The sequence below is a fragment of the Chionomys nivalis genome, chromosome X (genome assembly GCF_950005125.1).
Source record: "Chionomys nivalis chromosome X, mChiNiv1.1, whole genome shotgun sequence".
Classification (NCBI taxonomy): domain Eukaryota; kingdom Metazoa; phylum Chordata; class Mammalia; order Rodentia; family Cricetidae; genus Chionomys; species Chionomys nivalis.
The window spans coordinates 99693697-99710649 of NC_080112.1; the positions used below are offsets into that span (position 1 = coordinate 99693697).

Consider the following 16953-nt stretch of genomic DNA (forward strand, 5'->3'; position numbering starts at 1 on the left):
AATACCACAAAGTCATATCACACAGCAAACCTCACACAAAGAGATTTATTGGGAGGGAAAAACCCAGGAGGACGGCTGCCTCACCTCTGCTCAGGTGAGAAGCTGCATAGAACTGAGCAGAAGACAGAGTTTATATATATATTTCTTGGTGGGACAGAGCTTTCAAAGGAGACCAGAGATTGGAAGATTATGTGACCTGTGGCCTGTTCTTCGGGCAAATTCAGGCATTGCTGGGATTTTTTTTCTGTAGGCCACAGCCTGGTCACTCTCCTATATGAATGGGTGATTACATTTTTTTAAGATGGGGGACCGTGGTCTGGCTGTTGGAGCTCCTCAAAGAGGACTTATGAGGGATAGCCACTCACATGCCTTGAGGGGTCAGGTCTGCCACTAGAGTAGCTGGCAGTGGTGGCCAGAGGTCTCCAGGGTCATCTCTTGGAACAGCAGGGAAAGTTTCCACCACTATCCAAGTTGGCATGAATACCTAATACTGATGACTAAGCGTTCAAATACATGAGCCTATTGGAGCCATTCTTACTCAAACCATCACCTTCCGATCTCTGGCTCCCATAGGCTTATAACCATATCTCAATGCAAATATCCATTCAGTCCAACTTCAAAAGTCCCCATAGTCTCAATACTTTTTAAGGTCCAAAGTCCAAATTACCTTCTGAGACTCATGACAATCTCTTAGCTGTAATTCCATGTAAAATCAAAATAAAAAAAGCAGATCTCTTACTTCCTACATACAAAGGTATATGATAAGCTGGGCCTTGGTGGCGTATGTCTTTAATCCCAGCACTTGAGAGGCAGAGGCAGGCGGATCTCTGTGAATTCGAGGCCAGCCTAGTCTACAAGAGCTAGTTCCTGGACAGGCCTCAAAAAAAAAAAAAAAAAAGAAAAGAAAAGAAAAAGAAAAACAAAGGCACAGGATACACATCACCATTCCTAAAGGGATTTTATTATTTATTTATTTATTTATTTATTTATTTATTTATTAAAGATTTCTGCCTTCTCCCCGCCACCACCTCCCATTTCCCTCCCCCTCCCCCATCAAGTCCCCCTCCCTCATCATCCCTAAGAATAATCCGGGTTCCCTGCCCTGTGGGAAGTCCAAGGACCACCCAGCTCCATCCAGGTCTAGTAAGGTGAGCATCCAAACTGCCTAGGCTCCCACAAAGCCAGTACGTGCAGTAGGAACAAAAACACATTGCCATTTAGGGAGCATAGCGAGAAAATTCCGGAATAAAGGAAATTCAAAAACTAGCAGGACAGGCTTCAAATTCTCATCTTCATGACTGATACTGAATCTCTGTTCCAAACTCCATCTTCTTTCAGTTTTGTTGACTGTAACATTCTTGTCTCTCTTAGGACGGTTCTACACCTAGTCTGCAGCTCTCCTTGGCAGATAACCTACAGCTCTGGCTTCACCTCCACAGTCTCACAAATGGCGTCACCCAGCCTCCATGCAGGGACTACGAGGCCTCCATGCCTGACCTCAGTTGCTTTCTGTAAGCATAGAGGAAGGCCCCACATACCCTGTCTTTGAACGAGTTTTCTAAAGCTGACAAGTTCTGCTGCTTGATGGGACTGGGAGCTTCCCCATTGTTGAGTTACTGTTGCGTCAGGTTGCTGTTGATTATGGTTTCCTTCACTGCTTAAGCTTGCCTTTATTTGCTTTCTACAACTTGTGTGCCTAGCTGGATGGGGTCTCGCTCTGAGGTCACCACTCCCTTCATTCCATTTAGCATCAGGCTTTTACTGAAACTTTGTATCTCCTTGAGCACTGAACATAGCCAACTATACTTGTAATGTTCCTCCAGAAATTTTGGACAAGTGCAGGAAACAGTTACAATCTTTGCTAAAGTATCACAGTTATGGTCTCTAGACCTTAGTAATATTCTTTCCCTTTGAATCTTCTTGGGCTGAGCCCACATTGCCCTATCAGCATAGTCCCTTAAGTCTCCCTTCAAGTGTTCAACTGCTTTTCTATTCCAAAGTCCCACAGTCTTCCATAGTCCTCAAACAACCGTACAGTTAGCCCTTTCACAGTGATAGCACAGTCTTGGTACCACCTTCTGTCTTAGCCACTGCTTTATTGCTAGGAAGAAACATAATGGCCAACGCAACTCTTACCAAGGAAAGCACTCAAATAGGGCTTCCTTACAGTTTCAGAGCTTTAGTCCACTGTCGTCATGGCAGAGAACATGGCTGCAGGGAGGTCATCATTTCACTATATATACATACATCAAATCAATTCTCTGTATTGTTTAAATCTATATATTTCTGTGTATCACTTATAGATCAATAGAACTGACAAGTAGAAAAGTGACTAATATTAATTACCATCAGTCTACACATTGGGAGTGGCATGTCTAGAGATTCCCAACCAAGGTCCAGAGGAACAGACAAAAGTATCTGCAATGCAACGTGTTGGTCCTTTCCACATACCCGCTGTGCACAGCACCAATGTGAGGCTAATTTCCTACCCACTCCCATTTTACAGAATAAAACTTGAGGAATAGAGATAATAGGGTTTGTATCCATGCCTACACAGTCAGCAAGTGAAAGGCCTTGAATTTGTATCCAGTACACTGTTCTGAACTGTGGGAAAATGTCGGTAACCTGTTGAGAGACAGAATGAGTTGAGAAAAGAAGGCACACTAAAGTAACTCTCAGAGTGTCGGTAAACTGGAACAAGATTAGAGAAAAATAAGGTTGTGGTTTTGGCGAGAGGACACCATTGCAATATGGGTAGAGAAGTCCTAGTGTAGTCTGTTGAGAGTCTCTGGGAAGTCCAGAATCTTAACAGAGAATGGACATATCTATTCTTGGTGTTTTGTCTTCAAAAGGATGGGAGAGAGACAGTGACAGAGAGACAGAGATGGATAGAAAGAAACAGATTGACAGTGAAGGAGAGAGAGAGCATGTGTGAGAGCAGATCCATGATATCTAGAAATGCAGATGGCAGAAGAGAAAGGGGCAGATAAAAGAGGAAACAAAAATCAGAACAGAGTCAAAGTACGCCATTAACCCCACAGCAATTGTGATGACCCACAGAGACGAGGATAATGGAGTAGGCACAAATATGGGAAAAGCCCCTAACTTGGCTTTTGACTACAGCAGTGATAATGAAAAATTGGGGGGGAGGCCTCACTGGCTCTCCTGGATCGTTCTACATAAACCATGGGAGTCTTGAACTCACATAGATCTGCCTGATTCTCCCTCCTATGTGCTGGAATCAGATGTGTGAGCCACCAAGTACTGTCGAAGCTATTTGTAAAATATGTCTGCTGAACTGGAGGCTAGGAAACTCCAGAGGGTAAGGTCTCTACCTGCATGTCCCTCTCTGGGAACCAAAGGCAAGTAAGTGTCAGGGGACTGCTTTCTTTTTAGATGCCCGTGTGTGTGTGTGTGTGTGTGTGTGTGTGTATCTTGTGTGCAGGCTAGAGGTTGACACTGGGATGTCATCTCGGATCACTTCTTCACCTTATTTTTGGAGAGAGGGTCTCTTCCTGAATCTGCAGCTCTCCATTTTGCTGGACGACCTGGTAAGCGAGTCCCAGGATCCACCAGTCTCTGTGTGTCAGTTCTGGTGATCCAGGCACACACTGCCACAAAAGGAACATAGGGGAGGGAATTGGAGATATATTGGGTCCAAACACATTCCATCCATGTACTAATACTAATTAAAATGTCAAAACAACAACAAAGTGAGAAAACAGGAAATGTGGAGGTATCAAAGACTAAAACCATAGCACATTCAAAGCCAAGATCTGATGACGCACTGTTGGCAATTGCTCAGTCAAAACCTCCTTCTATAACGTAGTGTGTAAGTTCCCGTGAGCTGAGCTGAGAGCTGTGTTCATGGAGCGAAAAGCTGGAGAAATCACTGCAGCTTCTGCACTTCAAGATGACCCATCCTACCAAGGTCAAAAAGAGGGCCTCCCTTGTATGCTTAGCTCAGGGGTGAACAGAACCTTCTGTTCTTTTGGAAAACAGGGCCACTTCAGACTTCAGTTGGGCAAAGTTTTATCATTTTTATGTGATATTGTTTGGCAATCTAACTAAAATTTTGTTTATATATAGGTGTGTGTTGTGTACATTTGAACATGCAAATGCACACAGCTCTGGGAACAGGGTGTCAGATTACCTAGCTCTGGAGTTACAGGATTGTGAACCAACCTACACTGGTGCTGGGAACCAAATCCAGATCATCTGTGAGGAGCAACAAGTGCTCCTAACCACTGAGGCAGCTCCTCTGAGCAATTTAATTTTGGAGACTATTTGGAAAACAAACTATTTAAGCAGAAACTACTGAAGGATGGAGAAATGATGGCAGTGTGTGAACAATGGGTATTGAAACAAAGAGCTGGGTGAAAGACATGATACCAAGTCCCAGGAACCTGCACATGCTGAAGGGAAATCACAGGGCACTGTGAAATACTCTTTAATAAATATTACTAGTTCGCTGCCTCTCCCACCAGCCCCATGAGCTGCAGCGGTTCAGGAGCAGACCCCGAGGTTGCTCCGGCCTGTGCTGCCTCTGTTGCGATATGGGCGCCTCCGGTGTCTGCTCCTGCCACGGTGCCGACCAGCACAGCAGCAAACACCAAGGCCAGCCTCGCAGGGACGGCTGGACCCAGTGCTGGAGCCACCACTATGGGCAAGGCCCCCAAAGCCTTGCAAGCCAGGACCTGGCAGAGCGGCGTGGGCCGGCCTATGAGGCAGCAGGCAGTGCAGCTCCCCCTGAAGGGGCAATGTCCAACAAGGTTTTCACCCTGCCAAGCGCGGCCAATGGAGAAGTGAAGCCCATAGTGGCCAGCATGCCACTGCTGGACTTCTTGATGCAGCTGGAGGATTACACCCCTGCGATCCCAGATGCAGTGACTGATTATTACCTGAACCGTGCTGGCTTTGAAGCTTCAGACCCACGCACAATCCGGCTCATCTCACTAGCCGCCCAGAAATTCATCTCAGATAGTGTTAATGATGCCCTACAGCACTGCAAAATGAAGGGCACAGCCTCTGGCAGCTCCCGGAGCAAAAGCACGGACCGCAAGTACACCCTAACCATGGAGGACTTGACCCTGCCCTCAGTGAACATGGCATCAATGTGAAGAAGCCGCACTAGGTCGCTGAGCCACCTAACCCAGATGTATTTGTCTTTTCCTTTCTTCCCACAACAGCTTGTTTTCATAATAAACTTTATTGTGACAGGCAAAGAAAAAATAAATAAATAAATATTACTGGAAATGTCAAATTCAAAAGCTTAGCTAAAAATCAGAAATTTTTACACCGGAATTATTGGAAGCTAAGGGGCAGCTTTGCAATGGGGATTCTGAGCTTTGTGTGTGGAGACACAACTGGCTTAGAGTGCAGGCTCCTCCTGGGACAGATGGGATGAAGTTGGGAAATGGTTGCTTGGCTACCAAGCATACATGAAAGCATGCTTTCTTTGCCCATTTCGCAAACGTTCCATCAGAATCTGTACCCTGGATAAGGAAGTGGTCTTTGAGCTCAGTTCTTCACACTCTACCAGATATAAACAAGTGCTTTGCTTCTGTATACTTTTTACCTTGTTTCTAGGTACTTCGTTTCTTTTAATTACTGTTATTTATTGAGACATTGTTTCTTGCAAAGTGAGGTAAGACTTTCTCATGATCATGTACGCCAGTAAAGGGCGGTCCAGGGTTGAGGTAATGCCTTTTAGTCTGTATAAAAACCATACGAACTAAAGCTTGTTGTGCAGTTGTTCATACACTGCATCCCTGTACTGATTTGCTCGAGACCCTTACCCACAGACCCCAACGCATTAGACGTTGCCATTTGTGGGCCTCTCAGTTTGGGATGGGATTTTCTTTGGTTGGAGAGATGTGATTGGGACTGGAAGGAGTAGCTGCGAGGTGTAAGCAACTGAGCTTTTGAGATCATAGAGTGAGGCTTCCCTGCATGGGGTAGGTCTTTCCTCGGGGCCTCTCTTCTAGGTCAGGTGGGTCAAGCTATAGGGCTGGCAAACAGCAGTGACTTCAGAGTTCAGATCACAGCCATGTGAGGAACATGAGAGAAATTCATCTAGGACAAGTGAAACCTGGAGATACATCTGGTATTGGAGGCGGGGAAAAGTCTGACCTTGATGTGTAGTTGTGCCATCAAGTCTTACCTACATGCACAGGCACCAGAATTTCACTTTAAGTACAGCTGCATCTGTGAGACTCACCTGGAAGGGTTGGTGAAGCAGAAATACATACCTAACGGTGTGTATCATATTACATCAACTTTTCCTTAATTCACCAAGATGGACCACAATTTGTCTCTAGGTATCCTAAACAGAATTCACAAATACTGCTAAAGCTACAATCTTGTATTATTTCAAATTCCATATCATTCTAAATTATTGCCAGTAAATCTAATTCAAGCTGTGAGTTTAGGATTTCAAAGGGTTGTTGTCTGTACTTCAAATCTTTCCATTTTTATTTTATGAGTATTGGTGTTTTTCCCGCATGGATGTGTACCATGTGTGTGCAGTGACCAAAGGGGCCTGAAGACAGTGTCAGATCCTCTGGATCTGGAGGTACAGGTGGTTATTGTGCCCACAGTGTGGGTGCTGGAAATCAGACCCCAGGTCCTCTGGGAGAGCAGCCGGTGCTCTTAACCACTGACCCATCTCTCCAGTCCCTTTTGTAATTTTTATGGCTCTTGAAAAATCCATAATTCAAAGCCTTTATCTCAGCTGGCTCTAACTAAAGTGTACATATGGAAATGTTGACCTAAGACCTCCTTGTGGAATACTTATGTTTCAGCACATTCAAATGGTAATTCTGGAAGTTAAGGATGAGAGGAGAAAAAACTTTGCTATAGGTTTTCAAAACATGATTTATAACAAATTAAAATAGATACTAAGTATGTTAATCTATCACACATAATTTGGAACCAGATAAATCTATACTGTCTTACAAAAGAAGGTATTTGAACTTCTTAAAGACCTGTTAAAGTAGCCAGGGAGACAGAACAGCAGGTAAAGGCATCTGTTGCCACACCTGACAGCGTGAGTTCAAACCATTGCACCCACCTGGCAGAAAGACAGAACAAACTCCTACAATTTGTCTCTGAACAGCACACACGCATACGTGTTTTGTATGTCAAATGTGACAAAATGTTAAAATGTATGAATATATAAACACATATATTTAAAAATTATCCCCCCAAATATTAGGTTTCATTATGGAATTTTTATGAACCATTTTAAATTTTATTAGAAACCACAGTTAAGAAACTTTGAAATTTTAAAGAGACCTTCAAGTGTTAATACTGAAAAAATTAAAGGATTTGGTATTTTGAAGGTCATATTCTTTTATGTTGTGATAGTAACGAAAGGTACTGGGAATAAACAAGGAAAGGTTCTGGTTTAGAAGCTATGTATGTGTGTCAAGAAGGCAGAGGTCTACTGTAGTGGCTAGTTTGTCACCTTACAGAAACTAGTGTCATGAAGAGAAAGGGGACCATAGATGAAGAACTGTCTCCACCAGATTGACCTGTAAGCAAGTCTGTGGGGCATTTTTCTTGATTACTGAATGGCTGATGAAATAGATCCCAGCCCACTCTGGAAAGTGCTTCCTGGGCAATTGGTCCTGGGTTGTAAAAGACATGTTGTTCAACAAGCCACAGAAAGACACTAAGCAGCTTTCCTCCATCTTTCCTGCCTCTGCTCTTGTTCAAATGCTTACTCTGACTTCCTCCAATGATGGCCTGAGATTGGGACATGTAAGTCAAACTACCTTTTCCTCCCTCAGTTGCTTTGGAAGTTTTTATCACACCCATATAGAAGCAATAGAGTACACTCTCTTAGGTTGCCTTTCAAATCTATGGAAAACAAAGTGTCCAGAGCACCTGTTTGCACGGGAGTCTCCAGGAATACCATTCACATTGTCAGTACGACAGAAATAAACTCCAAGTTCTCTGTTCATTGTAGGGTCTAGTTTTCACCTCAGGGTGCAGTGTCGCTGACAGAAACATGGCAATCAAGGCAAGACAGAGAGAGAAACTATGCCAATATTGGTCCAGTTTCAGCTTCCCCAGTATTCTGATATTGTGAACATATCAGTCAGATCCGTACTTCTGAGAGCACAAGATCTCAGAACATATAGTGACAGCCATATGGAAAACACAAAAGAGAAAGTTCAAAGAAACAGGTAAAGTTAATTTTAATATTTTATTTAATAAAAACTGTCCAATACTTTCCATTTTTAACTTGTAAACAATAAAGGTAAATTGCTCATTACAATGGTATTTTAGTTGGTTTTTGAAATTTTGTACATTATATAAAGATGTAAGCATTATGAAAAGTGTACAAATTTGGAATGTTATATCACAAAATAAATATGACAAATGAAATACAGCATATTTTAACATTCTTTTTCTTATTAATTTAGAAATATAATGTTACCACCAAAATAAAATTAATAAAAACAAATATTAACTGCCTTGCCATTTTCTTATTACATTTTGCCTGTAAAATATAGTTTGAACACAGGCAGTGGTGGTCCATGCCTTTAATCCCAGAACGTGGCAGGTGGAGGCAGGTGGATCTCTGGGAGTTTGAGGTCAGACTGGACTACAGAGTGAATTCCAGGACAGACTTCAAAGATACACAGAGAAACCCTGTATCAAAAAACCAATAAATATATATAGTTTGAAACATTTACTGGTATCACTACTAATAACAAAATTCAATTACTTTTTTTTTTGGTCATACTGAAACTGAGCATGACCTCATATAAAAAAGAAAACTATATAAATATAAAGAAATAAGTCAGTGCTTTACTAATTTTTTTCAATAGGACAACATTATGCAAAGAATTATTATTTCTTTTTGTTATTCAATGACTGAAATGCAGTTGTTTGGCATTTCAAAATAAAAGGAAAGGAACAAAAGCTAATTTTGTATTTTTACCATGACTTTGTGATGCAGTATGCATTTAAAGAAATTAACAATATGAGTAAGATATTGTTATGTGTCCGTGTTCATGTGTTGGAGAAGGTGCATGCACTTGACCGTGTGCACACACGTGTGCTCATCCTCAAACATGAATGAGTAAAGTCAGTATCTGTTTTTTTCCTCTATACATATTTTCTGAGAGCAGATCTCTCACTGAACGTAGAATGCACTAAATTACTAGAATGTCTGGCTATGTAGCCCTAATGATCTTCCTTCCTCCAGCTTTTCAACACTGGAGTTACAAGTGTGCTCTTTAATGCTCAGCTTTTTACACAAATGCCAGGTTGGGAGCTGAGCACAGGAGTGCTTGTGTGGTAAGCAAATGGGTGACTGAGGCATTTCCTTAGCCCTGTGTAAATTCTTAATTACTGACTTTACATACACCATTTCTAAGTAATTCTAGGATATGCTATCTGAATTTATAATGGTGTTATATTTTGGAGTATAAAGTCAGTTAGACTCAGTACTCAAACAGGGCTAGTATGTATCATACCAAATGGGGCACAGCTAATGGAAAAGAGAAGCAAAATCTATATAGGGAATGATTTATACAGCTAAGGAAATGTACAGGATTGACAGAACTAGGAGTGGAATAGGAGAACTAAAGTAGGGGGAATATTACGGCAAGGATCCTAAGCCCCACCTAAAAAGGTTAGATACCCAACTGACGACTGCATGGGAAGTAGTGGAAACTTTACAGTTGGCCTACATCAAGGAATTGTCCAATTATATTTATGTGTTTGAGGTTATATTGAAACATCAGAGCCTCTGCTTGCCTGCTTTCCTTGTCCACTACTAAATCTTGATGGTTTCCCCAAAGCACCCAAAACCAGCCTTCTTAGGGGATGGAAACATTGTCTCAAAAAAACCAAAACACTACCATATTCTCAAATATAGACAGGAAAGTCTGTCATTGTTTCCATTTGTATGGTGTACCAACAACTGAACCAACAGTATGAGCAGAAATAGAGCAAACTAGGACTTGATCATCCTGTATTACATGCACATCACTGTGATCAGTAAAATGAAATATATTAATAGTATACAAGAGATACACAGGAATTCTCAAAGTCCTCCATTTTTTCTAAATTATTCTGTATAGGAATTAGTTTACGTATCTATTTTTCCTAAGTGTAATTTCCCTCAATGTAAGAACCATATATGTTGCCGTGTATGGATTCAGGAAATAACATTTAGTACTTAAGTAGTACATATCAGATTGAAACTGTGAAATTTACTCTGGGTAAGTGATCCACTTCATGTCATGCCTCCCTGCAATCTGTAGCATGGCCTTCAGTTGTAGTTGTACAATGGCAAGCCTCCGTCGGTCTAATCGGCCCTGAAAACGCCATCGTTCATAGCAATGCATAGGGATAGGATAAATGACGTATTTTAGCCTCATCAAGGGTGTTAAACTATGCATGATATTCACAAGCATAGGCATTGTGATGGGGTTAGCAGCAAAGCCCAGGACACGGAGATGAGTACAACAAACTAGGGCAGGGATAAGAACAGAGATTGCAGAATCATTTATAAGGCAATGACTTATCTCTAGATGCTTAAGAGTACCAGAGAGATTCAAAAGAAGAGTTTGAAAGGGCACAAAGTCATCCCAATTCATTGTGTTGTGACTAAGATTCAATATCTTTAGGTGGGAAACCTGAGGGCACTGGGCTAGAAATCTGAAGTCTCTGTACGATATATCACAGAATGACAGATACAAAAAATCCAGGTTAGGTGGCAGAACTCTGTAGGGAGAAAACAACAATAAAACTTCTGAAGAATGAGGATTGAATGATGAACACTATATATCTTTATATCCAGAATAAACTACTTTTCACATGCATTATAAATGGGTATTAATAAGTTAATCTTTACTTTGTTTGCTTAATAGCTTTGTGACTCTAAGAAGTGTTTTTAGGCAGTAACTTACTATGTAGTCCTGGCTCTCCTGGAACTCACTATAGAGATTATACTGGCATTGAACTCAGAGAACCTGCCTGTCTTTGCTTCCCGAGTGCTGAGATTAAAATCCTGTGCCACCACACCTGGCTGAAAGCTTTGTTTTCAACACTGATGTATAATTTCTTTTAATCTTAAGAATGTGTAAAGTGTATTATAGGTGATGATTTCAAGAAATATTAAGAGAAAAACCAACACACTTGATACTTAAAATATTATCCATTGTAGATTTCAGTTCATGTTTTTAGTGGAAAGGGATCAGAAAGAGCAGTCAACTGAAAATTACCTTTGGTCAGTCCCTAAATACCATCCTCTACTTTCATGGCCTATACCTTGGTGACTACAAATTAGTAAAGTGATCTGACATTGTAAACCATTGGTATCAGTGCTATAGAAAAAACTCTTCCACCATCTCAATTCCTCTTTCTTCTCTTATCTAGAGGGCTAGTGGGTTTTCACCTTCATATTTCTGCACTTATTTTTACATTGCTGGCTGCTTAGTTTCTGTAATTCCTCCTCCAGTTTCAAATTCCCAAAAGTGACAAAGTGGAAAGCATAAAAGGTTTTGATGAGTTTAGGAATACCCATGAATATTTTCTATGTTGTCCCAAGACTTATCCAGGAAACCCACAAACCTGCCCGAAACTCTTACCTGAGCACGCTGTCCAGATGGTTTTTGAGACAGAATGAAGACAAGTTGAGTTTCTTAAGGTTTTCCATACGTTGCAAATGACTAAGGAAATTTTTAAAGACTTTCCCACTCAGAGATCTAAAAGTGACTTTAAACAGACTAAGGCTCTTTAAGTGGCTCATCTGAGACAGAACGTAGGTGATATCACTCAGTGAACCCTTATCAACTGACAGCTGATTAACACAGTTGAGATCAAGAATTCTCAGGGTGCATTTGCAGTCACCCAATTTATCAACTTGCAAATCTCGACAGCATATGTGCAAAGCACCGAAACTCTCCCTAATTTTCCTCATAAGCACAATCACAAATTCCCTTTCCATTAAAGAGTTATCCAGGGAAAGATCCATTATTAAATCTATTGGCCTGGGTAAATGAACTGAGGACTCTAAATCTGTAAAACGAAGCTTTCCTTCCATTTTCGTGACAGAGTTTTCAGAATAAGTACAAGAGTGAAAACAGAAAGGCGGTTTGATTCTGATATTAGGGCATGTGATCCTACAGTCAATGTCTCGCCTTAAATCTAGGATCCTCAGTTTAGGTTTCCTGTAGGGGTAAGAGGAGATAGAACATCTGAGAAACAGCAAATGGTAATGAAACCCAGTAGAATCAATGATGACATATAGGAACAAATAAATCCTTTTATCCATAGCTGGTACTCCTTGTACTAACTACAAACAACTCTTTGCCATGAAAATTCATCTTCCTCTTCCCCCATGCTTTGTACACCTTAAATCCCCTCCAGTCTTAAAGCTCCTGTCTTTCTCTTAAGTAACACCCGTTACATAAACCCATCAATAGAATCCTCAATATCAGATTTCGTAAGGAATATTGAAGACATCAGTCTTTAATGTGTTACCACGTTTTAGCTGAGTCTTAAAAATAAATCTTCTGCATTCACTAGTTACTCCTTCTAAGACCTCCTTTGTCTTACCATGTCTCCATTATAGAGTCTTACCGAGAAGAAGAGTTCTTTGCAGGATATAATGGAAGATTCTCAATCATGGCTTTCAGGAGTTCACGATGAGGCTCCCGTACAGTTAATGTCCCAAGATGGAGACAGTAAAAGGGCCAAACTTTCACCATCTCACTCAATATATTCTTATGCCCACCCTTGAAGGCAGCAATGAACAATGGAACAAAAAAATATCTTGGAATATTCTCCAGAGCTTGGATTGCTGCAGACTCATGTCTCAGCAAACACTGTATAGCAAGATCCATCAGAGTTGTGGGATTGTTTGCATCCATTTTTGTGAACCTGCATCAGGAGGAGAAACATTTAGAAGTTTTGCAAAAACACAGAGGGTCTTCTTTGTAACCCGTGCTAGTAAAGAAGAAATGATTTGAAGAAGACATCAATCAGATGGTCACCACCAGCTACTTCTAATATAGACACAGATTAGAAACAGACTTGTGAGTTTATAACCGTATGTGTTTATGCGTGTGTTACTACTCTCTCCCCCATGTTTATATATACTCTGTGTCTTATAAAATGTCATCAAAATGGGTAGAAAGTAAGCAGAAAACAGCTATGGTCACTTATCTACATGAATTCCCATATTTTCCCTCAGTAATAGTTAAGCTATGATGAGGAAAAAGATAAATCTACAAGGTGGTACAATAGTAAATATTAAAACATCAAATTAACTGTGATTAAAGAGAAAAAGAATGACATTCTAGCCCTTGATTTGTCTCACTCCCATCCCTATATTTGTGGCAGATGAAGACACCAAAACTCTGCAAGATACACATGAAGGAAGATGGTTAAGAACTTAAAGTTGACCTTAAGAATACTCAGAAACGTTAGTCATAAATTAATCCTAAAGATGAAAAAAACCATAAAAACAAAATAATGCAGTACAGTTTGGGGCAAAGACTTCAAAACTGTTCACTCAAAGTTGTATGTTGTCTCACTTGTAAGTAAAAATTAAATCTGATAATGGAATAATGACTTCTAGGGTCTAGGAGAGGTGGCAGGGGTTGGGGTGACAAAACAGTTAGATATAATTCATGTAACCTAGAGGTTGGTATGGACATATCACAATGAGTCTCATTAATATGAATTATGAGTGTGTGTTACAAAAAATGCATATCAAATGCATATCAAATAAACAATATGGAGGGTTTAAGACTGCAGTCTTTAAAACACACAGGCTCTGAGAAAATAAATTGATGTGGATAGGAGAAACATTCAAGAAAATTTGTTAATGACAGAAAAAAAAATGGGGGGCATTAAGAATCTTGTAACACATAAAAGAGTCAGAAAGCTACTAAATTTTTCTTCTAGTGCTGGAATGACAACAAATCCTCTGAAATGCCTACACAGCACTGATAAAAAGAAAACAGTATGATAAATTGGATTATAAAACTATGTAGTATCATATGAATACACAAAATAAGGAAAAATTTGAAGCAAAAACATTAAAACCATCAGAAACAAAATAACTGCTGCTTATCACCTACCTAATATGGTACTTTGCTACAACATCTTGTACACTTTATGGCATTGTCTTTTGATAAAATAACTTGATGACTAAGATTTAAAAAGTGTTACACTTTCTTGAGGCTTCTAGGCTTTCAATATCAGGGACATGTCTAAGGGTCTCAAAAAGGTGGTCTTTTGTTGTAGCTCAAAGTGCAAGAGAGGGTAAGTGATTCCTTTTGGTGAAGAATTTTCTTATATGTGAAGAAAAAGTCAGTCTACAAAGGAAGGGACTGGGCAGTCTCATGTAACAAAGTAGCTGATTTCGCACACTGTTACAAGTGTTAGTGAAATGTATTCAAGAATTTTCTATTTAATGTTAGTGAAATGTATTCAAGAATTTGCTTTTTGCGCTCTATTTCAAGGTCATCTGGTGTGGGAGGGTCTTCTGTCTATTTCTTATTTTCATTGGCTAAATAAAGAAAACTGCTTTGGCTTTTGATAGGGCAGCCCTTAGATGGGCGTGGTAAACAGAACAGAATTCTGGGAGGAAGAAGACAATATGGCAGACACCATGGCTCTCCTCTCTGAGAAGGATGGTTGGACTCATGCCGGTAAGCCACAGTTAAGTGGTGATACACATTAATGGAGATGGGTAAAACGAATATGTAATAGTTAGCCAATAAGAGGCTAGAACTAATGGGCCAGGCAGAAATTTAATTAATACAGATATCCATGTGATTATTTCGGGTATAAACTAGTCTGGTAGTGGGGACAGGGCCCGCCACACCTCTTTATAACAGAGTGGCTGCCCAATGGGGTATACTAACTCCACGTAAAACCTGAGAGTGCTTAAAAAGGAGAGAGAGAGAGAGAGAGAGAGAGAGAGAGAGAGAGAGAGAGAGAGAGAGTTTAACACAGCTTTTTGCTGTTTGTGGGTGGCATGCCACAGAGATAACTCCTGACTCAGCAACCTTACAAAAAAAAGCCACACCATTTTAAAACGCGGCTTCCTGGGCCCTGCTGCCTGTGCAATCTCTGGCTATGGAGCATTTCTGGGCCCCGAAGATTTGTGTCCACTCAGGGTTGAGAGGAAACTGGTTGAGACCATTCCTGTGACTCAGCGCTACCTGCCCGGGCAGACAGCGGGATCAGGTTTACTAGGTGTGCATAACCATGGGAGCATGGTAGATTCCTGCTGCCATACACAGAGATGTTTCCAGGCTGCACAGTGGTCTGCATGGCAGATTAGGCTGTAACTCAGATAAAAAGCTCATTCTCAGAGTTAAAGTGTTGAGTGTGGCTATTACATAAAGGCGGGGGAAAAAAGCCGCAGTTTTAAAACACTGGCTTTCTGGGCTATGCTCCTACCGCAACCTCTGTTTCTTGTGGGAGACAGAGAATTTGGATGGGGTTTTGTTAGTAAAGTGCTACGGCTTGCTTGATGGCAATGTGGACTGCTGTGTGCCTGGAACTGTGTGTGGCTCAGGGGCACCAAATGACTCTGAGGCAGGAGCAGCTCCTGCCATGCTGAACTATTTTAATCTCAAGCAGAAAACAGTCGTAATTATCATAGTATCAGTGCAGTTAAGGTTTAGACTGGGCAGGAAAGAGGTGGTACCGTATTACCCCTACATGGTGCAACTTAAGTTTTTAAGAAGTGCTTAGCATTTTAAGAAGTGCTCCTGGATAATAAAGAATTACAGATTCACAATACAACAGATTCAGACATAAAAGACCTCTAAATGGGTCATAGTGTTAGATAGACATACATAGGCTTGGAAGAGAAAAGAAAAAGAGTATTAAAAAGTCATAAAGTAAAGTTAATGCTTTAAAAAAATGGTAAAGTCTTTAAAAAGACAGAATAAAGTGATAGAGTAAAAGCAAGTCATATAAAAATGGAAAATTCACAGACAGTCTGGATTCTTTGTATTACTGTGTTTTCTTTGAATTTTTTGACTGTAAAGGAACTAATACAGAGAGACATTTCATTATATGGGCTGCCAAGCTAAACCAGAATGGATATCATAAGGGCATTATGACTTCAAAATTTGGGTCTAAGGACATGATGCTTTAGAAAAGAGGTTCTTCTTTTGTTTTCACAGAGGATGAGACCCTGTGGATTGCTTCTATCCCAATATGGTATGATAGACCACGCCCTCCTGAAAGGTCATTGTGAACAACTTCAGAAAATTACTTCACGCAACTGCCGACTGAGATGACCCTGACACTCAGGTTATACCATGAAAGACCTGATTAACAGGGCCCCCACACAGCATGAAGCAGTTTGGATAGAAATAACTGCACCCGTATTCCCAAATGTTGCTTATAAATGTTCTTTTACATTAAAGGGGGATATGATATAGATATGAATAATTTTCATTGATATGATCTTGGTTTACTGATACTAATTTAAGGTCAGTCTTGTTATATGTATATGTATTTCTGCTCTTGATTAAGGTATTGTGTTTGTGTAGTTCATTTAAAAACCGGACTCGCAGAACATAGCGGACAATGAGGACTACTGAGAACTCAAGAACAATGGCAATGGGTTTTTGATCCTACTGTACGTACTGGCTTTATGGGAGCCTAGGCAGTTTGGATGCTCACTTTACTAGACCTGGATGGAGGTGGGTAGTCCTTGGTCTTCGCACAGGGCAGGAACCCCGATAGCTCTTTGGGCTGAAGAGGGAGGGGGACTTGACTGGGGGAGGAGGAGGAAAAAGGGAGGCAGTGGCGGGGATGAGGCAGAAATCTTTAATAAATAAATAAATTAATTAATTAATTAAAAATAAATAAAAAGTAGTAAAAATGAAATGTATAATTAGTAAATATAGGTTGTTAATGGATAATCTTCAATAATAGTCAAGCTTGTAGTCATGT

The 16953-nt window shown here is 40.5% G+C and overlaps 1 protein-coding gene and 1 pseudogene across 1 annotated transcript; one reads left to right on the top strand and one right to left on the bottom strand.

Moving 5' to 3' along the window:
• The first annotated feature begins 4491 nt into the window (after nucleotides 1-4491).
• Nucleotides 4492-5134, top strand: LOC130868178 (transcription initiation factor TFIID subunit 10-like; annotated as a pseudogene).
• Nucleotides 5135-10232: 5098 nt separating this feature from the next.
• LOC130867232 (melanoma antigen preferentially expressed in tumors-like) lies at nucleotides 10233-12896 on the bottom strand. Its single transcript, XM_057758972.1, has 3 exons — nucleotides 12607-12896; nucleotides 11613-12194; nucleotides 10233-10746 (listed from the first exon to the last, which is right to left on the bottom strand). Exons 1-3 carry the CDS (start codon nucleotides 12894-12896, stop codon nucleotides 10233-10235), a joined length of 1386 nt encoding a protein of 461 aa, XP_057614955.1.
• Nucleotides 12897-16953: the final 4057 nt, after the last annotated feature.

Coding starts and splice junctions, on each gene's coding strand:
- LOC130867232 (XM_057758972.1), bottom strand. CDS start 12,896: ATGGATGCAAACAATCCCACAACTCTGATGGATCTTGCTATACAGTGT. Junction 12,195..12,606: donor GCAAAGAACTCTTCTTCTCG/GTAAGACTCTAT, acceptor TTACCCCTACAG/GAAACCTAAACTGAGGATCC. Junction 10,747..11,612: donor CATCTGGACAGCGTGCTCAG/GTAAGAGTTTCG, acceptor TTCTCCCTACAG/AGTTCTGCCACCTAACCTGG.